At 55.4% G+C, this 23,238-nt stretch overlaps 1 protein-coding gene across 1 annotated transcript in view; it reads right to left on the bottom strand.

Moving 5' to 3' along the window:
- Nucleotides 1-23,238, bottom strand: part of Plxna1 (plexin A1) — a 46,515-nt gene that overhangs the window by 10,869 nt on the left and 12,408 nt on the right. The window contains exons 4-23 of the mRNA XM_036180471.1: nucleotides 17,026-17,166; nucleotides 16,036-16,136; nucleotides 15,657-15,780; nucleotides 15,411-15,564; nucleotides 14,913-15,012; nucleotides 13,606-13,720; nucleotides 10,251-10,451; nucleotides 8,423-8,519; nucleotides 8,154-8,350; nucleotides 7,878-8,029; nucleotides 7,675-7,795; nucleotides 7,276-7,412; nucleotides 5,996-6,163; nucleotides 5,653-5,746; nucleotides 5,064-5,303; nucleotides 4,812-4,955; nucleotides 4,191-4,425; nucleotides 3,725-3,867; nucleotides 3,010-3,266; nucleotides 2,831-2,897 (exon numbers count right to left, since the gene is read on the bottom strand). Of these exons, the coding sequence (XP_036036364.1) occupies nucleotides 2,831-2,897; nucleotides 3,010-3,266; nucleotides 3,725-3,867; nucleotides 4,191-4,425; nucleotides 4,812-4,955; nucleotides 5,064-5,303; nucleotides 5,653-5,746; nucleotides 5,996-6,163; nucleotides 7,276-7,412; nucleotides 7,675-7,795; nucleotides 7,878-8,029; nucleotides 8,154-8,350; nucleotides 8,423-8,519; nucleotides 10,251-10,451; nucleotides 13,606-13,720; nucleotides 14,913-15,012; nucleotides 15,411-15,564; nucleotides 15,657-15,780; nucleotides 16,036-16,136; nucleotides 17,026-17,166 (2,988 nt within the window). The remainder of the gene's footprint in view (nucleotides 1-2,830; nucleotides 2,898-3,009; nucleotides 3,267-3,724; nucleotides 3,868-4,190; nucleotides 4,426-4,811; nucleotides 4,956-5,063; nucleotides 5,304-5,652; nucleotides 5,747-5,995; nucleotides 6,164-7,275; nucleotides 7,413-7,674; nucleotides 7,796-7,877; nucleotides 8,030-8,153; nucleotides 8,351-8,422; nucleotides 8,520-10,250; nucleotides 10,452-13,605; nucleotides 13,721-14,912; nucleotides 15,013-15,410; nucleotides 15,565-15,656; nucleotides 15,781-16,035; nucleotides 16,137-17,025; nucleotides 17,167-23,238) is intronic.

The raw sequence follows: 23,238 nt of genomic DNA, 5'->3' as shown, positions 1-23,238 counted from the left end.
ACTCGGAACCAAAATCTAACAAAACCTGTTCCTCTACCTGCAGACATGTGCTTCAATTCAGAAGCCTGCCTGGGATGGCATGCACCGAATACTGATGGCTGTGACCACTGGAGCTGGGGCTCTGGCCCTTTACCTCACAGGTGCGGTTGACAGTGCCTCACTCACGCATTCTTAGTCACCAGTATCTGTGGGGCAGGGGATGGGCGCAGACCCTGTCCATGTGCAAACTCATGAAGCCTTCGCCCAAACCCCATGCACCCTGCTTCCCCTTCCATCCTCCCCAGCACAAACTGAACTGTGCAGTACAGTCATGCAGCCAGAGGCGGAAGTTCCAGTTCTAGGAAGGCGCTGGTCATGCTTCTCAGAGTGGCTTACGACAACACATCTGCACTTGTGTAACAGCTTCCCACTGCGCACTGTGGACTGTAGCTAACCAAAGCAACTGACCCGAAGGAAAGCAGTGGCTGTGCAGGGCCACAGCGACCACACACGCCTGTCAACACTCAGGTCTGCAGCCACATGGGTGGAATTAGCCAGCCATGCAAGCCCACGGCAGTGAAATTGAGAGCAGAAATGAGAAAGGTGGCAGCATGGAGGGTGGGGAGAGGGACAAGGAAGACAGTTTCAGTTTCACAAGACAAACGGTGCAGATGGTGGCGGCAAGGGCTACGCTTTACAGATGCGTTAACTCCAGGTACCCGTACACTAGACACTCAGGAGGCTGAGGCACAAAGGGCTTGAGTTTGAGGATAGCCTGGGCTATTTAGGGAGGCCTTGTCTCACATAATAAGAAGAGGGTTGTTGAGATGACTCAGCGAGTAAGGGAACCTGCTGCCAAGCCTGACAACCGTGGTAGTCCAATCCCTGGGACCCTCACGGAGGAAGGAGAACCAACTCCTGCAAGTTGGTCCTCTGACCCCCATGCATTGCAGCACATACCCACGAAATAAGGAAATACAAGTGTAACTTAAAGTTTAAAAGGTAGCGAATTTTTACATTCTGTATATCTTAATCCGGTACAACAGTCTTAAAGTCTGTGGACATTAAAAAGAGACCAGCTGCTGAGCCACGAAAGGGTGGAGGAACTTGTCTCATGACTGAAGACAACTGCTCTGGAAAGCTATGTAGTATGTGGCTCAAGCCTTCAACTCCAGAGATGGCAGAACTCTGGGCCAGGAGGAGGGTCTGGTGAAGGGAAGGGAGGCACTCAAGTGTATCCTCTCTCAGCACTTTAGGGCAAAAGCCTGTGAAGAGGCCTATGTGTGGTTCAGTGGCCACAGGCAGCGATGGAACAGGCCTAGGTCAACCTGGGCCTACTCCTGGGGCAGCAAGGCTCCAGCATGGCCTCCTGTGGCCTGGCCTTGCGTATGTGGAGTTTCAGTTTCCACTGCACAGCAAAAAGGCCACAAAAAAACCAGAGTTGAGAGGAGACCCCAAGCTCCCTGGCCAGGGCCTAAGAGTGGACCTGGGGCAGGGGGGCCAGCTGTTTCCCTTAAGCTCGGCTTCCCTCTTCTTGCTACCCCTCAGCTGTCTTGCCTTCCGCCCCCATCATTTATTCTCACATCCCTGAGTGCCCTGAGATGCCAATGTCCCTCCACGAGGCTGTCCCAGACGTCTGACAGGCTCCGCTCCCTCTGCCCCACAGTGACAGCTGCAGGGCCAGCTCTACCAGCTTCCAGAGGCAGCCGGCCTCCCCACAATGTAGCAGTAGACACTCCAGAGCTGGCTCAGGATCTGAGACCCAGTGTGGTGAACTGCACCCGCTCCTGGGTGTGGAGAATGAGGATCAAACGGGGTCAGCACGTGTCAAGACCCAGCATGGGCACAGCTGCTGGAATGCCTGAGCCTTTGCTCTGCCTTGCTTCTTCTGGTTCACAGAGCCTGTTTTAATGAGCATGTAAATAACTGTCCACAGGGCAGCGGTTTCATAGGAGATATGCCCATTAGCTATCATAGGGGCTGCTGTGCACAGACTCCCTTCTCCCCAGCTGTCCCTGTGCCTCCAGGTCACTTGGCTCTATCTCTGGTCCTCCAACCCTCCTGACACGCTCCTCACAACCACTGCTGTCTCTTATTGCCATCTCCTACCTACTGGCTCTCCTCTCATCAAGCAAAGGCATCCCACCAGGGAGGGATCTGCTCTGAGCAGACTCACGTGCCACCACTTCTGGGCCAGCCAGTCAGAGCTCAGCAGCAGTCTACTAGGGGAGAACTGTCCAGAGGTAGAGAGAGCACCAGCCCCATCTTTGCCCAGCTGCACTGCTGGATACTGTATCCAGAGCACTGGGCAGGGCTGTATGCATAGGTTATGCTACCTGGGGGGACCCACTGTCACCACTTGCGGCATAGATCCCATTGGCCATGAGGTTAAGGGAAGCCAGAAAGCCGCAAGGGACTGTGTGATTGTCTAGTCTCTTAAGTGCAGGCAGCCAGTTCAACCAACCAGCCCACCCTGGCACCTGCTGAGCTCTGGGGAGCCAGAAGCCCAGTGTGGACTCACACCCTACCATGGACTGTGCACAGAGCTCTTGAGGGTCAGTGCCAGGTGCAATCCCCATCCTGAGCCTAGTAGCTAGCTCCAGGCATCAAGTGGAGACCCCAGCTTAATCCAAACTCCAGCCTGGGCACTAACTTCAGAGTGTGAATACCTGCCCTACTGGTGGCAAGGGTCAGCACGGGAAACAGAAGCAAGGGGTCTGGGTTGCTGGGCTGGGACACTCACACCTGTGCTCTGGCCTTGTACCTCCTTGGACACTCCACCCAACTCACCCCCTGCCGTCCATTCACTGGACCCCTGAGGCTTAGCTGGCCCCTACATGGAGCCACCTACCTTGAGGAATTTATACAAAAGGAAGGTAAACCAGTTGGTCAGCATCTTCTCGGCCACTGATTCAGTCCTGGGGGAAGAGCAGCAGATGGGGAGTAGAGTCACTTCTACTATCCAGCAGGCACAGGTCCCCACAACTCCCATGGTGACCTCACCCACAGGCCAGGCTTCCCTCACTGTACCTCCGCAACAGCAGCTTGGGGTGATTCTTGCTTTCCAGGTTCTTCTCGATGAGGTCAGAAAGCAACTGCTTAAGAACGCCCGTGGCATACTCCATCTCACCCTGCAGGGCCGTCATGATGAGTGAGGCCACATTCCCACGGTCACGCATGGAGAAGCTACGCTGGGCCTCCAGAGTACGGATGAAGGTCAACAGGAAGTGCTTCTTGGTCAGCAGCTGTCCGAACAGGGTCAGCGACTTCTCCACATTGGCCTGCACCTGGGAGCACACAGGCCTGCTCAGAACGCAGGGGCACATGGCCCCAACAACTAAGTGGGGGAAAGCCCAGATTCGGAGGCTACCTGGGCCTGGAGCACACAGGCAGGCTAGGCTGCCCTCACTACACAGTGAAACTCAGCACCTACATCCTCCAAGTGACTCAGACCGGTGAATGGCAGAAAGCCCCACACAGCCTAGGAACAGGGAAAGGAACAAGGGTCCCAGGCTAATGGGCAGTTAGCTTGGATGAGGCATGGGGCACTGTTCCATGCCTAAGACCTTGTCATCCAGGGAAGCCACCTGCTCCAGAAATCAGGCCCCTGCCTCAGACCTCAGAGTCCTAACCCTGTGCTGCAACCAGTGTGGGTCTGAGCCCGTATTCCCTCCTCGGCTAAGCTCCAACCTTTCTCTGGAAGGCCATAGCAGCCCTCGTGCCCACGGATGCCAGGTAGTCCTACCTCCATCTCTTTCAGCACAGGATGGTCCTCGATCCCAGGGAACAGCACTCGCATGGCGTATGTGCGGTAGTCGAGGAATGGGATGCCGGCACCATCCAGGTCGCTGGTCAGCTCATGGATGTCTGTCTGTAGCTCTGCAAAGGCTGTGGCCAGATGTGGAGGCAGGGGCAATGTGGGGTAAGGGCATCATGCCTGAGGCTCCCCTCCCTCTTCCCTGTCCCAGCCTGGCTGCTGTCTGGTTAGGATCACTGGTCCTGAGCTTAAAGAAACCAACCAATGTGCTTCTCTGTGCCTCAGTCTCCCTAGTTTAGGACAAAATTCTCTCAACATGACTACCTCACCCTCTGCCACCTTCCTGAGACTGAGTCAGAGCCAGTTAGCAGGAAAAGATGGGCTCAGTGGTGGTGACTGCCTCAGCAATGTCCTTCACCCCCCCAGCTCTGGTCCAACCCATCTCCCTGCTGACCTTCCTTGCACTCAAGGGCCACACGTGACTCCAGGTTGTCCATCTGGAGCTGCAGCCGCTTGAGGGTGCGGTCAGCATCCCGGGACTTGCGTTTGTAGGCAATGAGCACGGCCACAATGACCAGCAGCAAGAGGCCGCCACCCCCACCGATACCCACGATGGCTGGCAGCGTAAGCAGGCTATCCGAGTACACCTGCAGCATCCCAGGTGAGAACTCGAAACCGCCGGCCCGCACCTGCCAGATGGGATAGACATGCTCAGAGGGTATTGGCCCCTCAAGAGCTCGAGACCTCTGTCCAATGGCCCTTAAGCCACTGGTGGCACCCGCCTGTGGGTAACAGCTCTCCAGCAGGTGGCCCAAGTGGCTGCTAACAGGTGCAAGATGCTGGGGAACGGGCAGACACCCAGGTAGCTAGCACACAAGCACCAGCAGTGGAGCAATAGTGAGAGACTCATGGTGGTGATGATGGGGAGGCTCAGTTCCTTGGGTGTTTGCTCAGAGGTAGGATTGCTTTAGTGGGGGCAGGGTCAGTAGGTCAGTAGGGTGGTTCCAGGAGACCATAGCTAGGCTGTGACAGGGATTTCTTGGCTCTCTGCATAAAGACAGGATGGGGAACACACCGTGACTTTGTGCTGCCCTGTGAGATTGGGTGCTTCACACAGCAGCTGTGTCTCAGACACGGTGAGGATACAGGGTGTGGAGCCGATGAGCACCGTGTAGTTGAGCCGGGAATTGCCAGGAGCAGGAGGCAGGAGATTCCGTCCCTGTAGGGAACAGGGGAAGTGAAGACAGTCCTGGGGCCTCTCCCCTGGCCCCAGCTGCCTATCCCAGCTCCATCTCTGCAGTAGGAGACCACAGTGGCTGAGACCCACCTTGAGGATGAGTGGGGAGCTGGGCTTCAGCTCCAAGAGCCCAGTAGGGCTGAGCGGCTCCAGTACAGGATCCGGATAGTAGACGAATGAGGAGCTGTTGAGTACCAGCAGCGTGCGTACATTGTCCATGATGAAACCAAGCTCATCTGGCCGTTCTCCCAGTTCTGGTGGGCTGCGCGTTGGGTTGTGTATAGACGGCGCCCGGCACACCATGGTGGTGTCATTGTACACCATGCAGCTCTGGGACATAGGCACCAGGACCTCAGGCCAGCCCTCCCATTGTGGGCCAGCTACCCAATGACAGCCCCACCCTGGGAATAATGGCTCCCTGTGAAGATGCTCTAGGCATCAAATGTTTTAGATGTCCATTCTCTGAAGGCTGAGGGCCAGATAGGCCAGAGCCCAAGGCTCACCCCTAGCTGACCACTTCGTCTTCAAGGCCTCAGAACAGACAGGTAAGCATGGGGAGGCAGAAGCAGGAGTGTTAGCAGCAGTAGTACTGGCCCAGGCAATACCCATGTGGCCAGAAGGGGAGGGCAGGTCAGGTCAGAGTGAGGTAGGGGATTAGAGGCACAGGGCATTCACTCACATTCTCCCTCTCAACACCTCCATACTTGGCCCGGATTCGAGGTTCACGGACGGTGGCCAGATTGGTGCCTGTGACTGTTAGGAGGGTCCCACCACTAAAGGAAGGAGTGAGGAGTCAGATAATGCCCTAGGCCTAGAAGTACAAGAGAGACACACACCCAGCCTCTCCCTTGTGTGAGCAAGTGGCTCAAAGCCCAGCCAGAGCACTTCTGGCCAGGATTAACCACTGACTTAGGAAGCTGCCAGAGCAAGCCACCATGAAGCAACCTGGGGAGGTATTCCCTGGCCTACAGTGGGGAATTGCGAACAGGGATGGGCTCCCGGCTCCCCAGCAGGTCTCCCACCTGTTGATGCTCCATTCGGGGTCAATCCTCAGGATAGTGGGGTCTTCGGTGTAGTTGTACTTCACTTCGGGGTTGGAGAGCTGGGCACGGTTGATGTTGATAACAATAGGGGCGCTGCCAGGGGTCTGCCCAGGTGGTGTCAGACAGCGGATCTCTCGAGAATTCCTCCTGAGATGGGGTCAAGATGGGTGAGGGCACGGTGAGGCAGCATGTCAACACACCAGCAGTTCTCCACAGTAGCTGAGCACTGGCTCCCAGGAAAGGCATAGGCTCCCTCGGGTGGTTACTGGGCTGACGGCTGTGGCCCTTGAGTGGCCACCAGTGTCTGGTCCTCCCCTGGCCCCGGGCTGGCCCCTCTGTCCTCCCTACCTTGGGTCTCCTACACTTGGCTCTACAACCTCCCTTAGGCATGAACTCCACCCTCCTCTCCTAATGACATAGTCTGTAATGCAGATGGGTAGAGTGGATCCTGCCTACTGCTAGCTGTTCAGGAGACCCTGGCCAAGCCTCTGTCTTCTCAAAGTACCAGGCAGCCATCCTAGTCCACCCTGCCAGGCTTGAGATAAACACACCTTTCAGATGATCAGCTATTGCTCGAGGCCAGGATACTAAAGCACACACACACACACCTGACCCTTCCCACTTACCAGCACTGCCTTCCTCAGCCCTCTGAGCTGAGACCCCTACCAAGTGCCTCGAATTAAACAACCCCCCTTTCCCTACCTCACACATACAACGAGAAGCTGGCCTGGGGAATGGGCTCACAGGTCACCTTCATCAGCAGTCAGCAAGGCAAGACCTGCTCTGAGGCCCTGTCCCTTGGCTGTATTACCTCAGCCTGGAGGCCTCACAGCCGCCAGGCTGCAAACACCAATGATTAGCCTGATAACGGGTAATTACCACGGGAAAATATTTAAAGGGCCGTTCCATTATCATCTTTAATCTAAAATTATCCACTTCAAGCCTCAAGGCTTTTGTTAAGATAGCTGTTTTCTCTATTAAACTTTTAAAAAATTTACTTTTTATTTTGCTTGCAAGAGATGTCTCCCTTCTCCTTAGGAGGGCCTGGGGTGGAGGCAATAGGGAATACCCACTGAGGCCAGGCCACACCCCTTCCCACTCTGGAGGCTGGCCCCCTATCACCATGGCAACCTTTTCTGCCTCTAGGTTTCCATAGTGATCACCCCACCAGGTTTTCCATACCCGTTGCCCAGGCAACAGGAGGGGACAGCAGAGCCAGGAGGGAAAACCTGTGGCCCCTGACTCCTCTCACCCCGTACCAGGAGAAGGAGCAGGGCCGGCCACCAATGGACACAGCCACATCACTGCCTGCATTCAGATGGCTTCCTTCGATGCCGATCCAGGTGCCTCCCGACAGAGGTCCGCGGGAGGGGCTCACACGGTAGAAGGTTGGTGTCTGCAGGAAGAGGACTTGTTAGAGGGAAGTCCTTCTTGCGTGCATACCCTAGCATCTGGATCTCACACCCCAGATAGTGTCCCCAGATAGTCAGACAGCCCAGGGGGCAAGAGTAAGCACTCCCTTGTGGCTGGGCTCAGCCTAGGTATGGGGCAACAGGAGCAGTGTCCTATATCAGATGTGAATCCAGGCCTACTTCTGCAGTATCCCTCGCCCCTTTCTGGAGGTAACAAGAAGTAGAGGGCAGTGGGGTGGGGCTTACCACAAAGGTGAAGCGCTTGGGGGACAGGGCTCGGTAGTGATGGGAGCAGTCCCGCACACACACCTCCACCAGGGCATCATGGGCTCGCAATGTGCTGGCATCTCCAATCTCACAGACAATCCTGTGGGCATGGTGGGGCTCAGCACTGCAGAACCGCTCCCCAGGCCACCCAAGTCCTCACCGCCCACTCTAGTCTGCCTTACTGCTCTGCGCTGATGTACTCGCTCTCCACAGGACTGCATAGCACCTTGCCCACGTGCACTCCTAGCCGCACATCCTCGAACCGCAGGCCCAGATTCTCGCCAGTGATGGTGAGTCTTGTGCCTCCCTGCCGAGGGCCAGTCTCTGGGGACAGCTGCAGGAAGGCAGAGGCTGGGGCGGACACAGCAAGGTCTACCGTGCCAGGTGAGAGGAGGTGGTGGGTGGGCTTACAAGAGTGAACCAGGCAGGTATTGGACTGAGTCTCCAGCTCCTCCTACCTTGAGAATCTTGGGGTCTGTGCAGCGGTCTGTGCTGCCATGGTGGGCATGCATCCAGGAGGCTGGTGAGTCAGCTGGGCAGTGGTGACGTAGGGAACAGCGACGTTCAGCTACACACCAGCCACACTCAAAGCGCGGGTCTGCCTTGAGGCAGAGGCCGCAACTCTGGCGCAAGGCTGGGCACTTGTAGAGGTGGGCTGTGACAGGAAGGCTGGTCAGCATAGACCCATACACCATTCATCCACCCAGGGGCCAGCCCTGTCACTCACCCTGGATGTTCTGGGGGTTGTCTATGACAAAGTTGCCATTCCACACAACTGACAGGTTCACAGGCAGGTCGCTGACATCATTCCCCTCATAGGAGTACTGTTGGAAGCAGGCATGGCGGTCATGTTTGGGATACTGGGCTGTTACCCCTATACCACATAGAGGGTCAAGGACCCCTATGGGGGCCCCTCACCATCTCTGAAATTGACTACTGAATGGGCTTGCCTACATGCAAGCTGGACTAGAACACATTCAGCTCCTCAGCCTATCTCTCCACACAGGGCTTCTCTTCTGGCTCCATGGCCCTGCTCCCTCCAGCCAGGTTCTAGCTCCTGTAGCCACGAAGAAACCACAACCATCACCAGCCTCCAGTGTTATCCCCCAATGCTGCCTCAGACACTCCTTCCAACACCAGGGCAGCCTCGGCTCAGAGCTGTAGTCAAGCCCTGGGAAAGCAGGGCTAGCTGGGCCCAAGAGCATCAGGAAAGCTCTGTGAACATCAGTCTCTGTCTGCTAAGCAGGCCAGGACTTCCAAGGTGTGAGGTACTTGTGACCCCACAGCCTGAGCATAGATCAAAAGACCACTGTCCTGAGGAATGGGGGCTGCTCTCACCTCCACCTGGGCTGGCCTGCACTTAGGATAACAGCCTCAAGGGCTGAGCCTACTCTTAGCTGCCTCCCACTTTCTGCAGCTGATGACCTCAACTCGGTCTTGTGTTTGGGCCGAGGCAGGCAGCTTGACGTCTCTAAGGGGCAGCTCAGCAATTCATCATTATTTTATCTGAAGGAATTTAATTGGATCCTATCAAATTCCCTGATACTCTCTCTTCCCTTTAAACACTGCTGAAGGGAAGATAAATGGGGGTCTGCAGAGAAGGGGACAACAGAGATGAGGGTGGAGAGACACAGGAAGCAGAATCTAGAAAAGAGGGGTGATAAGAGTCAGAGTAGTGTGTGTGTGTGTGTGTGTGTGTGTGTGTGTGTGTGTGTACACACAGGCTTTGTGAGGATCCAGGAAGAGAAGGATAGGAGGTGACTAATAGGATGGGAAATGGGAGGTGAAGCCTTCCCTGGTGGGTAGAGCTGTCCTTCTACTCACCTGCAGCCCCTGCTATCCTGGCAGCCAACTTTGACCCCAACCCCTGTCAGCCAAGGGCTGCTGGGACCAGGGGATGGGGACAACTAAAGCCTTGCCAATAGTCCTGTGTCCATATGCCCCGCCCATCTGATCATAAGCCTGTTCTACAAAGCCAATCGCCCTCCTCATTGCTTCCTGGGCAGAGAGGGAAGTGAGGCTACAGTAACCAGTGAGCCAGAGGAAAGCCGGAAACCTAAGCTTACCACCCCCACCCCATGCACATCTGGAAAGGGCCTATCCTATGAAGAACTCTGCTCTAGAGAAGTCTCAACACCAGAATGGCTGATCTCAGTGACAACTTTGGGAATGTCACTATGAGGCATGAGTCTTCCACCAAAGGGTTTCCCTGACCTGCCCAGCAAGGCCACCTGCTGATGTTCAGATGGCCATGGTGTGGACAGTTACCTGGTGGTCAAAGGATACAGGCTGTGGTCATTGTACTTAGCTATTTCACTCAGGAACTCATACCCACCATCAGCCCACTCACTTACACCACACCACCCATAATTACCCAAGGGCTCGGTGGTGGCCATGGAGTCAGCAGAGCCCTCTGGCCTTTCTAAGGCACACCTGGTCACATAAGCCATCTTGGTCTTTTTGCACTAATGAATCAGGTCTGGGACCAGGTGGGCAATGGCCCACTCCAGAGCATGGAGGACCCCACCTTGCCCACCCTCCTGCTGTTCCCTCACCGAGGAGTTCTGGCATTGTAGGCTGGAGCTGTTGAAGCGCAGTGCAGTGACTCGGGCTGGGTTGCCTGGGATGTGGAAAAGGCACTCGTACCCTCGCTGACCTGACTGTGGCTGTGGCAGGTTCCGTGCGGCCAGGGTGATGGGCTTCACCACGCCCACTGGCACATAGATGTGGGTAGAAGGCAGGATCTGTGGGCATTCCTGGGGACAGTAAAGCTCTGGCTGAGCTGGGTCTGGTGGCCAGCAAGAAGTGCAAGTTCCACTGTGTCCCAGGCTGTGGTGGCTCACAGAGCCCAGGCTCCTTGTGTCACTTTGTATCTGGGCATTACAGGGGCAGCAGTCTTCAGGTACTGCTCCCACCAGGTTGTAGCTGCACAGAGGCCAACTTACTCACCCTGGCCATAACCTAGGACCCCACCATTCTGAGGCCACAGGTACCCCATCTGGCCCACAGCTGCACAGATCCCAAGCGCGAGCTGAGAACAGAGCACTGGGGTGGCAGGCTCTCAGCTGGGGGCCTGGAGCATGTAAAAATAGCCTGGGCCCTGTAGAAAAACAGCCAGGCCCCCCAGGGCCAGGTCTCAGCAACAATAACTGATGCAATGGCTGGCTTGCTTACAGCATGGCTGGCAGCAGCCTCAGGAGGAGGTGCCCTGTGGAGCCTGTGAAGCAGCTTTAAATAGGGATGCTGAAAACAGGCTGATCCCTGGGGGCTGCCTTGGCTCCCAAGGTGGATATAGGCCCAGGATCTGCTCTGTAGGGCCCAGAAGGGCCTGAGCTCTGACCCAGCCTCTCACAGTTTGACCCCAGTAGATCTGAATAGGCTGAGTAAGGTAAACCTGTGGGATGTCCCTGTAGCCATTGGGCACTAGCCCCAACTTAGGTGGCAGCCCTGGTGAAGACACCGGTATGCAGGGCCACATCCACACGACTGCTTCCCCTACTATCTGAGGAGCAGCCGGTTATTATAGCCCCAGGACTCAGGCTGTGATGGGACCCGGCTGAGAGAACAGCACTAACTTCTGCTCAGCCCGTCCTAGAGCCCCGAACAGCCATGCTGAGCTGGGTTTACCTACTAGAACATACCAGGTTCAGAGTCCAGCATTGCCCACTGCCCCCTGAAATATCCTTGTGTGAGTACAGCATTCAGAGGGCAGACATGGCTCCCAGGAGCCTGGCCAGATCCTCCTGCCTGCCCCATTACCCCAACATCACCCTCCCTGCTATCAATCTGCTGGCCACACTTTGGATGGAAGCCCTGCCTAGGCCTCCCTGGTATAACTTCTACTTCACCTAGACTTTGGTATTCTACGCCCAGCAGCGTATCTTCTAATTATGAATTCCAGGACTCACAGGCTAGGCTAAGTGGGGCCCTCTGGGGCACAGAGTATAGCTGAGTTAACCCCACCAGCCACCTGCATCTCAGGCCCTGCTGATAGGGCCTAGATCCCTTAGGATCTACTGATTCAGGAACCAGCAGCCCTGAAAGGTCTAACCAATTCTTTATTTCTCAGCAGTCCAAGAAGAGACTGGCAGGTACCTGTGGAGTGGAGCCAGGGTCCCTGCCTAAGGGCTCCTGATTCCACCTTCACCCCAGGATCAACCCATAGGAGCCAAGAGAAGGGGATGTTTTAGGACTCAGGTTAGGTTCCTAGACATCTGACTCACAGCCCTCTCCCTCATGCAGACAAGTCTACTTCTCTGTTGGGAACTCAGAGATCATCCCAGGGCCTGGCAAAGGAGAGAAGCCAAGAGTGAGGCCTACCAGGCCACTGGGGAGGTCACATGATGGGTTTCTTGTGGAAGGCCAGTTGCACCTCTCTACTCCTACAGTAAGGTCAGAATGTGGTGCTAAGAGGACATCCCAGGTCCCTGTGACTGTCAGCATAAGCTTTGCTGACTGGTCTCCATGAGGTTCCTTCTAGGGCCTAGCATCCCATTCACTACCTGCTCAGCAACAAATGAATGCAGGGAGAGCGGGTGCCTACAGGTCAGTCTCCATCTCCAAGCCAGTATCTGGGTGCAACAAAGCACCTTGGGTTAGAAAACCACAGGATTATGGGAGCCTGCATGAGGTTCCCCAGAGCCAGAGGCAGGGAGATGGGGTCCGTTGCTTGCCACTGTGTATTCCAGGTTTTCCAAAGTTTCATTTGCTAAGTCTGTGGCTATATAACACTCCTGACAAGCCATACTAACAAGCCATCCTGACAAGCTGCAACTAACCAAGAGTGAGCACCCGTGGGATCAACCAGTTCCCCAAAAGAGCCCTCCCTGACCCAGCCCTGTGCAGACGAACCAGAGCTCTATGCTTCCCGTCCCACTCAGCACATCATGGCTTTGCTGAAGACCCGAGTGGGCTGCCACTACCAGCAGGACAGTTTCCTCTGCTTAATGAAACTTCCTGGAGGTGATGGGTTAGTCAGGGCAGGATCAGAGGGAGACCAGAGAAGAAAGCTAGGACACCTTAGCCAACCTCAAGAATCAGCAACAAGGGTCTCATCTGCCTTCTCTAGCACTTTGCTTTCTCTAGGGCACTGCATAGGCCTCTGGAAGTGGTCTTAGGCCAACCCTGGCCAGCTCCCAAGGCCCCTGGTCTGGTTCCTGCTGCCTGTCCTGGCTCCAGTGATCCAGTTCCCCGGCTTCTACCCACCCCAGCTCTGTGTCCCTGGCTCTCACCCACTGTCACAGCCCTGTCACCATTGGGTCCAGGAGCTTGCCTTCTACTACCACCTTGTCCTAGTCGATGCTAGGCTAGCAAGCAGGGGGGTGATGGGGAGGGACTGGAAGGAGAGACAGAGGAGGGCAGGCTCATGGGGCCCCACTCATACACAGGATCTTCTGCCAAGGTTTCTAGACAAGTCCAGCCAGACTGCAGCCCCTACAGACCCAAGCAGGAGAATTCATGGCCTCTTCCTTCCCAAGCCCAGAACAGTATTCACAGTGAGATGGATGGGTCCTGCTTCAAGTCCTGCCTCCACACCAACATGGACCTTAGGATCCTGTCCCAGTCTCCCATCCATGCAGGCCTGCATACCCAGAGTGTCATAGACTCCAGGAGGAGTGGCCTGCCACTCAGTCAGACTCAGCAGCAATTACCATGTGGCGCTTCAAAAAGCCCCTCAGCTCTGCTGTGCCTGGAAGAGGACTGTCATGAGATCCGCCTGTCAGGCTGCTCCGGCCCAGGTTTCCATAGGAGTCTCCAGTCTCTGTCTCCCAAGGATTACAAAGGACACCAGCAAATGACATTAAGGAAGTTGCCCCACCTTGGTCACACCTCATAGTGTGCAACTGGCTTTCTAACTAGTTATTGGTTATTGGTTCTTCTGAAGTTTTAAGGCCACTTATCCAGCCTTACCTCAGACACATTGACACGGCCTTCCAGAAAGGCACAGTCGGCCGCATTGTTGGTGCAAACGTGACGGTATTTGCACCAGTGGCAGGGGAAGGAGCCGTTGACACATGCCAGGCAGCTGTGGGGGGGAAATAGGACAGTTAGGGGGAGCAGCTTGTATTTCCACCATGGGGACCCACTGTGCTGCTTGCTCCTTGGAGTGCCACCTCTGGCCCTTTGCAAAGGCTGCTCCTGCTCTGCCTGCTGCACAGGTCTCGCCACCTCTGCCTCTCTTCCTCTTCATTCCAGCACTGGTCACTGCAGTGACCATTGGTCATCATGACTGAGAAGCAGAATGTGTTTATAGTATACTAGAAGTGCTGCCATCCCACTTCAATGGGCTCAGGCTGGTGCAGGCATCAAATGGTTCTTCAACTACTCAGAGCCTCAGTCCACCTCTGCCTGTCCTATCCAAATCAGCTCCACCTGGGCAGGCGCTGCTCATTCCGCATCTCCTAATCCTGGGGGTGTATAAAGACAGTCTCATGGACTCTAGAACACACCTTTTCCCTGCCCTCCAGGACTGCCCTTTCAGTTCTGGTCACCTAGCTCCTGAAGACAACCCCAAGGGCCCCTGGATACAACAGTCTCCTGCTCTGAAGATAACCTACCTTGCCTGGACAAGAGAAGGCCCTGGGAGTTTACCAACCAACAAAAGCATGACTGAAAAGCTAGCCAACCCCATCTCCCAGGCCAAACCTGTTAGAGTTCTCTCTGAAATCCCCACCCTTGCCTTGGCCTTCTAAGGACCCTCTCTTGACCGGTACCTTGGGTAGCAAAGGGACTACAGTTTGCCCCCGCTCCCTTATAGCTGAAGCCAAGGTGGGAGGCAGCAAACAGAGCTGACCCCCACCTAACAGCCAGAAGCCCCAGGAACTAGGCAGAAGCCAATGCCTGGCTGTCCTACTGTGCAGCACCTATAGCCAGGTCCAGAGTTGGCACTGAGGTGCCATGTCTGGGTTCCACAATGGCCCAGATCATTGTCTCCCTCAGAGGTCCTGGCCCCACTCTGGTGGGCAGTGAGGCTTTTCATAGGTCACACCCCACTCTTCCTCCAGTTTCTAAAACAGCTCCCCAGAGCCACAGCTTCCCTCCATGCTGTCCTCAGGGCCTTGCCCAGCCAGCTCTTCAACTGGCAGGCTGCTTTTGTGGGGGCCTCTTTTCCTGCTTGCTTGACTGGATGTCAGCCGCAGGAAGGCAGGCCTGCAAAGTGTCTGCAGCAAGACCACAGGGATGCAGCTGTAGCAAGGGCATGACCTAGGGACACTCACGACTGGTGAACACTGCAGTTATAGAAGACAAAGTCCACAGATGCAAACTTCTTCCCCGTCTCCTTGGACTTGAGGTAGAGTTTCACCACCCGCTGGTCCCCTGCAGAATACAAAGGCTAAGGCACCAGGGCCACAGACCACAGAGGCTGGCACTCAGAGAGCCCAGATGGAAGCCAGCCCATTAGACCTCTAGCCTAGGCCTGAGGTGGTGGATGCCCCTTCCGCAGCTGGCCAGTAAGGAGTCAGAATACAGCTTCCTCATGAAGGCTAGGCTAAGGGGACTCACTGGGCTACTTGCCAAGTGTTGAGCAACTAAATGGACCACAGCAGGCAGAAAGATGCTGTGTTCAAACCCCCACCAGGCTTTCATCACACACAGAGCAAATGTCCCCACCTCCACTCTGACCTCTCCTGAAGCTCTGTCCAGCCCTCCACACCTCCTGCTTTTGACTCTCCTTCTGGGTCTGCTAGTGCTGAGCGGGAAGGGTACCCACTCACCCTGGCCCTGCGTGATGGGTGCCACTTCCCGGGCAGAGGGTGAACGGCAATGGATGCGGCCATCTTCCAGGATGCTCTCGGTTTCTGTGAAGTCCTCAAAGGAGCAGTTGACACCAGCTGAGAGATCAGGCACATTCCAAGCCTGCAGCACAAGCTGTCCCATGGCAGAAGGCCTGGGTGAGTGGTTGCCTGTCCTGCTTGCTCCACCCACTGCTCTTCCCAGCCACCTCCAGCAGCCATACTCACCGGCACCTGGGACATGGTGACTGACACATTGCGTGGCTGGACGGTTAGCTGCACACACTGCAGCAGGTCAGAGGCGAACCGCTGGGGCTCATCTGCCCGCTCACAGGCATCCTGCCTAGAGCAGCTGTAGGTAGAATGTGCTCAGGTTGGGCCCATAGGGGTCCAGAGTCTCCAGGGCCACCAGAGAGGGGTCCCTGAGCTAAGGACATGGCTTCCTCTGCCCCCACCTTGTAACATTCCCATCACTGGTCAGTGGGGTCAAATGAGACCTCAGGGAGCCCTGGGCAGCTATGACTATCTGAGATATACACAGCAGGCTTCCAGGGGCCACCAGGCCAAATGTCACCCCACCCCTTCAAACCAGACCTTCCAGACTCACACACTGTGCAGGACACACCAGCCACAGTGGGGGTCCCGAGACCCCAGGCACAGCTCACAGGAAGTATACTGCACACAGCTTTCCACAGGTACCCGCGTCACCTGGGGAGGGATCATAGTGTGAGGCCTATGTAGGCCCATCCCAGGCTCCCAGCCCGTCCCTGTAGTCCCCATCCTCAGTCCCCTGAGCTCAGTGTGGACTCAAAATCCAGGGTGGGTCACCCTGCCTCAGCCAAGTGGACCCAATAGGGGCAAGAGTTCCAAGACAGGTAGCCAGCTGAGGCCTTCAGCCGTGGCTTCTGAGGGATAAAGAGACTCATCAGTGAAGGAAAACTGGGGCCAGCGGTGCTCAGGGGGGCAGGCAGACTCTGGTTCTCCCCAGCTCTCGGGACTCCAGAAGCAGAGAGAAGCAAGAGCCGGTCAGAAAGCCTAGGATCCTGCCTGCTCCCCTCCGACTACTGCCTTTGCATCTGTCACAGGGGCACCAGTTTGCACGGAAGGATTGGAACAGGCACCAATCTGGTAAGGCTGGGCACATAAGAAAACAGCCTTGAAAACCAGGCAGGCCAGGCTGGCCATAGCCCCAAAAGAACACAACCACAACCCACTCCAGACAGTCAGAGCCTGAGCCAGGTAGCCCAGCCCGTCATCCCAGCTCAACCCTCCAATGGCACCTGTGCTTGGGCTGTGCCGTCACTCAAGCCACGCCAATGGTTCGAGATCACAGGGAGAGAAGAAGGCCCCCCTGAGCAGGTCCTAGGGAGTCCGAGGCTACATGGACGGCACACAGCCCTTACATACACACCTCCACTGCTCATCTGTCTGTGAGTGACATGTTAGGTTTTATAGCCAATAGGGTACCTCCAGGGGAGAAGCAGCCTCATGACTCCAGGCAAGCTATTCCTCAGTTTCCTTATGATGGGGTTCTCTGGCTGGGGATCCCATCCCAGCCACCCTGGCAGTCCATGGCTGAGCAGCCAGCATCACCTACCTGCTTTTCCGTCATGGCATAGAGGTACTGGCGGTTGGGGCTGAGGACGAGGTCACGCAGGACAGGGCTGCCCTCCTGGGCCACCACACTCTCATAAGCCAAGGCTGGCCTGCCGCTGGGGTTTGCGAGGTCCACCAGAATCTGTTGCAGCAAGAGTGCTCAGTGAGGCAGGCCAATAATACTCTATCCTAGACCCACTTCACCTGCTAACAAGCACCTCCCCACCAAAGCCCTGCAAGAACCAGGGTTGGTTCAGATGGAGCCAAGGCTGATCCAGCTCAGCCCAAGGACAGGGAGACAGGGCAGGTGGGTGTGTCTTGGTTCCTCTACTAGTCAGACACCAAAACTCAGTGGTAGGGTACACGTGGGCTACAGTGCCTATCACCAAGCTGCAGGGACTCTGGATTCTTTCATGGGTCAAGGCCTGTGAAGGAAAGCAGGTTTCAGGTTTGAGGTGAAGGGACACACAGAGACCTGGTGATCACTGTAGCTGAGGAACAAGACCAGGGGCTCACACATAGGGAGGTCAAGGCTGTCCTGGGTATCTTAGGGGGTGTCTTGGGGTGAAGGACACCCCAGGAAGAAGGTGTTAGGGAGAAGGGTGTCTCATCAGCATGGAAATATAGTTCAGATCCCAAACAAGCCAGGCGCTAATTAGCCAGCTCCTCTCCTGCAGCCTTGGTGCTCCAAGTATTTTTAGTTGCTTTCACCAAACAAATGTATTTAATTAACGGAGAGACCCATGGGGGCTTTCAGGATGGGACTCATGGGGCGCATCTGCCCAGCTCAGCTGGGCCCAGGCACAGTCTCCTGGGCACAGGACCTGCAGCTTTCTTCTGCCCACTGCACAGTTAGGGCTGCCTAACACCCACGTCCATCCTTTTCTACCTCAGGATAGGGGGCTGGAGTGGGCTTGGTCTTCTCTGTACCCACAGTACAGAGGGGACAGAGCAGACCTGGGGGCAGCAGGGTCAGGCAAAAGCAGCACCCTGTGGAGGCCAGCTATGTCAGGAGCTGGGCGAGGGGCCAGCCAGGGTGGGGCCTTGTGTCTCTGGGCCAAGAGGCTGCTGGCTGAGAGAGAGGGGGAGGGTCACATTCCTGAGAGCCTGGGCCACCCCCCACATCCGCTCAGCTGCCTCTCCACCAAGACAGGCTTAAGTCAAACCAGGCCTGGAAGAGCAGGGTAAGGGAGGAGGTCCTGGGAGGTCTCCTGCTGGGGCTGGGCCTATAGCTGCCCAAACTTTCTTCCTGGGCCTCTGGATGGGCAACAAACAGCCGCTAGCTTCGGTGGTTAAGGGGCCACAGCAGCCCAGTGCCCCAGGAGCTGGCAAGGACATTAACCCTAACCTAAACCTATACTGCCCAGCTATGTCAGAGCAGGGGAGGGGCCAGGTCCTTGATGACTGTGCCAGAGCTCCTCCCACTGCTACACTGAGTGGGTAGCACAGCAGTCCTGGACAAGGCTGGACTCACTGCGTAGGCCCAAACTTGGCTTGGATGTCTCTCAGCTGAAAGGACCCATATGGGGTGCTGAAGCTCTCCACCATAGTTTCTCTATCAATGAAATGGGAAACACTAGCACCACCACCGACAGACAGGAAGGCGAACCTGAGGCGGGGACCAGGAAACAGCCTGTCCAGTGTGCAGGGGACTGAGAGCTCCAGACCAATGTCCTCTGAGCCTCTAAGACCGTAGCCAGGACTCTACTTCTCCCGCACTCTGGGCTTCACCCACCTCACATCCCAGGAAGATCCCATTCTCTTCACTTCCAGTTGACAGCTCTGCACCCAGCATGTAGGGTGCTCTAGACAGGGACCCAGGGAGTTTCCTCCTGCCACACTGACCACCATCAGCAGGTAAGGCTGGGGACATGACCCCAGCCCTATCCTGCCTGCCACCACCTGCCACCACGCTTCCCAGTTTGGGTAGACACACTAGCTCCAGGCATGCAGGGAAGGGCAGGCCTCTCTCTGAGCAGTCAGTAAGGCAAGGACTGTGGGCCACCCAGGCTCAGGAGGCCCTCCCCCAGCCTGCTGGCTTAATTGACAGGAACAGGTGGTCTCCACAGACAGCTGCAGTTAGGGGCATGTTAGTCCAGCTGTCCATCCACCTGCCCAGTAATGGACAACATCCACAACCAGCTCCCCAGTAGAGGCTAACTCTGGAGAGAGACCACTGGAAGAGTGTGGAAACCATTCCTAGGCTAGAGGAAGTGGGGGCATCAGGGAGGTTATGGTCATGACTGAGTAGTAGCACCATGCTCTGAGCCAAGCCATGCTCAGGCCTGACAGGACCTCTGTGCATACCAGTGTGATGGGGCCCTATATATAATGTGTTACAGTGTCCCTGAGTGCATGTGTGATAATGGGGCTTATGTTTTGAATATGAAATGTCCCCCATAGGCACATGTGTTTACTTAATTCCCAGCTGCCGCACTGTGTGGGGAGGTTGTAAGACCTGTTGGAGGGGGGTGTCTTAATAAAAGAAGTGCATTACTGGGGAGGCCTTGAGGTTACAGTCTGGCCCCATGTGCCTTGTCCCTTCCTCCTCTGCTATGATGGACTCTATCCCTCCAGGACAGTGAGCTAAAACAAACTCTTTCTCCCTTAACCTGTTTTTGTCAGGGTATTTTATCAGAATCAGAAAAGAAAATACAAGATCCTTTGAGAACATGTGTGTGATGGAGTTCCCGAGGTGCATGTATGATGGGGTCCCTGTGCGTACAGTGTGTGATATAGTTCCCTAAGCACATGCATAATGGAGTCTCTGTGCACATGTGGATGATGAGGTCCCTTTGCATACACATGATGGGGTCCCTGTGTCTACATATAGAACAGGTTTCTATATGTACACATATGGTATCCCTGTGACCATATGTGCAATGGGTGTATCTATGACAGGTCCTTGTATACATACCAGTTGATGGGGTCCCTGTGTACACACATGTGACCTCTGTACACACAGGTATAATGGGGTATTTGTGTGCACAGGCACATTCTAGTCTCTGAATCTAAGTATGTGTGATGTCCCTTTGTATAAGATGGATCCCTATGTGAGCACATGGAGGGAGGCCCTGTATACATGTGTAAAAGGCCTGTGTACACATTTGATGGGGTCTTAATGGATATGTATGTGGATAGGTCCCTGTGTACATGTATATGTAGTCCCTGGATCTGTATATAACAGAATCCTAAGGGTGTATATGTGTGATAGAAAAACTGTGTACATTTAGGATGTGGTCCATGTGCACACATCTATGATGAGGTCCCCGTGTATATGTGTTTGATAGGACCTTTGTGTACACATATAGTGGGACTCCTATATACACACATATGATGAAGTTCCTGTGTATACACATTTGATGGAGTCCCCATGTGCATCTGCAAATGATGGAGTCCCCTGGTATACATGTGTGTAATGGGCACCCTGTCTATACATGTGTGTGATGGAGCCCCCATGTATATACCTATATAATGGGGGTCCCTGTGTACGTATATATGCATTACTGGAGTCCCTGTGTGCACATTTACATATGTACAATGAGGCCCATGTGTGCAAACATTAGGGAACATCTGACTGGAATGATGGTCCCCAGGTCATGCTGTATCCCAGTACACTGCAGTCACTACAGTATAGCTAGCTTCATCAGACCACACAGAGAAGAGGTAAACTGAGACTCACACAGAACCTGTGAGAGGAACCAAGCCTTAGACCTCTGACTGGCACTGGGAATATAGTCTACCCTCAAGTACTGGGGAGTCAGCCAGGAGGGCATCCCAGGAGGGCAAGAGCAAGAGCTTCAGCAGGTGGAGTGTGCACAGGGCCAGCAGAGCCCACGTGCCGATGCCTCAGCTGTCCACTGCAGGGCCACCCACCTTGAGACAGCTGGTCCAACAGCCCCTTGAAAACCAACTGGGCAGCTGGCAGAGCACGGGAAGGCATAGGCTGGGGCATTCCGGGCATCCTTACCACCTCCAGCTGTTGATTTCTTGCTACTCACATTTTCCCCCAGACACTAAATCTTCCATAACTGTCTTCAACTGCTCACTGTCCCCAGAGGCTGTAGTGGGGCCACCTAGCCTCCTTGGACATAGTCCCAAACTGCTCCAGCATCTATTTACCCCAGCATGGTAGCAAGGCTTCCCCCACCCCATGCCTGTGCCTTTCAAGCCCCAGGTCTCTGTCCTCTCTGTTGGGAGTGAGCCCTGGAATCTGAGCTGACTAAGGAGAGAAGTCAGGTCAGACTCTGATGTCCCCAATGGATAGAGCACCAGCCACGATCCAGCGTGCCAGAGAGGACCCTATCCATGGCTCCCAGGACACCTTAGGGGAGGCCAGAGAGCCTTGTCAGGCTGGAGAGGAGGCTGTCACTAGTGGGGAAGGCCGGAGTCCCAGGCTGGCCAGCCTGTCTGCTGGGCTCCAATCACCTCTAAGACCCTGGCCAACTGCTGCAGGCGGGTGGGCAGGCAGCTGACAGCCTGGCCAGGTCAGCTGTCCGTCCAGTCCAGAGCCAACAATAGAGCCATTATCCAGACTGAGGGCAGGCGGGGTTGCTGAAGAGGATGTCTGGGCCATCCAGGCTGTATGCCAAGGCCGGCACGCGCCCTAGCTGCCCGGAGGCAGGGGGCTGCCCAGTTTTGCCTAACCCAAGAGAGGAGAGGTCCCTTGCTGTGCTCACCCCAAGACAGCAGCCTGGGCTGACCCTACAAACTACTCAGTCCTGACCTCCCTGCTTGTTTCAGTATACTGGGTGAGCTGATCTCACTCTCCAGGACATGGAGAACAGACCAGGGGTAGCCCGTGAGCATATTAGCTTCTGTAGACACAACTGCCAAGCCTGTCTGCCATGAGAGTTGTCAGAGGAGGGCTACATAAGGCAGTCTCCATTCTCATCAAGGCCTGTCCTCTAGCCCCACCCTGGGTCCCCACCACTCTCAAAGGCCAGGCAGCCTGACAGTGTAAGTGTAGCTGACACTTCTGTTGCCCACAACTGGATGACAAAACACGGTTTGAAGGTGCCTAATAGCTGTAATTGGGCCAGCTTTAGGCAGGGGTTCCAGGAGTCACATCTCTCAAACCTCTACCTTCGCCACACATAAAAGTAGGGGGCAAGGAGGCTAGAACTCCAGCAGAGGACAGCCAGGGCTGTGAGGACTAGTTGCAGCCTGCTCCTGCACTGACCTCTTCCACACAATGGGTCACTCTAGCCAAGACTCACTTCTTAGGACTGTGAGAATTCAGGGGTTCACAGTTCTACAGGAGAGAGCATCTTACTGAAGGTTGCTGGGAGACTTTGAGCTCTGACCCCACTGTTGTATACTCATGAAACACTTTTCCTAGGAAAGCCCTAGGCTGGGGCTATTCTGGCCTCCCCTGCCATAGATGGACCATGACTGCCACCAGGAGAAGGGCTGCCCAGGGTGGGTACTCAGAGCAGGACACAGTGTCAGCTGACTGTTCTACGGGTGACTTCTGTGTGCATCTGGGTCACCTGTTGGCCACTAGGAGCTAGCTAGCACTATCAAGTCTGTCTTGACTTGGCCCCTGGTTGCATGCCTCCTTTAGAAACAGCAAGAGGGTGTAATGCTCCCAGGAGACACAGATGTCTGCTCAGCACCATGAGTACATGGATTCCACAAAGGCAAATCTACTCCACAGAAGGCAGGCAGCCTGGGCCCCTCCATTCCCTACTCAAAACCAGCTGAGGGAGAAAGCAGAAAGAGTTCCTGCCAAGCAGAGCCATGGGTCTCCCACCTAGTGCTCAGAACAGGACATCAGAGGTTGGAAGAAAAGATCAAGGGAGCCTACAGCTCCTCCCAACACAGTCAGAAGCTGTCTGCCAAAGGCTGGGTCCTTGGAGCAGTGTTGCATGAAACACTGCATGCCAAGCAGAGGGTTGCATGCTTGACCTGCCTGTGGTCCACACACTGTGTAGCCGGAACAGGCCACAGCTTGGCACTGTGGTCAGGATGAACCTCACACACAGCAGCTGAGCAAAGGACACAAAGGAAATGCACATGACTCAGCCCATTCCCAGCACGACAGCCGCAAGAGGTCAGCCAGGGCATCCCTGGAATGGGTAGAGCCTTGGGAGGGCATCTGGGGAAGGTGATGTGTCCCCCAGTGAGCCTTTGCTGTGGGCACCATTATGGGTGCCTCTGAGGACACAGGGTCTCTAGCAGGGTTGGGTGCAGAGGCAAAGAGGGCAAGCTG

This window comes from Onychomys torridus, chromosome 3 (assembly GCF_903995425.1).
Source record: "Onychomys torridus chromosome 3, mOncTor1.1, whole genome shotgun sequence".
NCBI lineage: Eukaryota > Metazoa > Chordata > Mammalia > Rodentia > Cricetidae > Onychomys > Onychomys torridus.
Note: the sequence above shows the minus strand (reverse complement) of the source record. Positions and strands in the feature narration are given on the sequence as shown.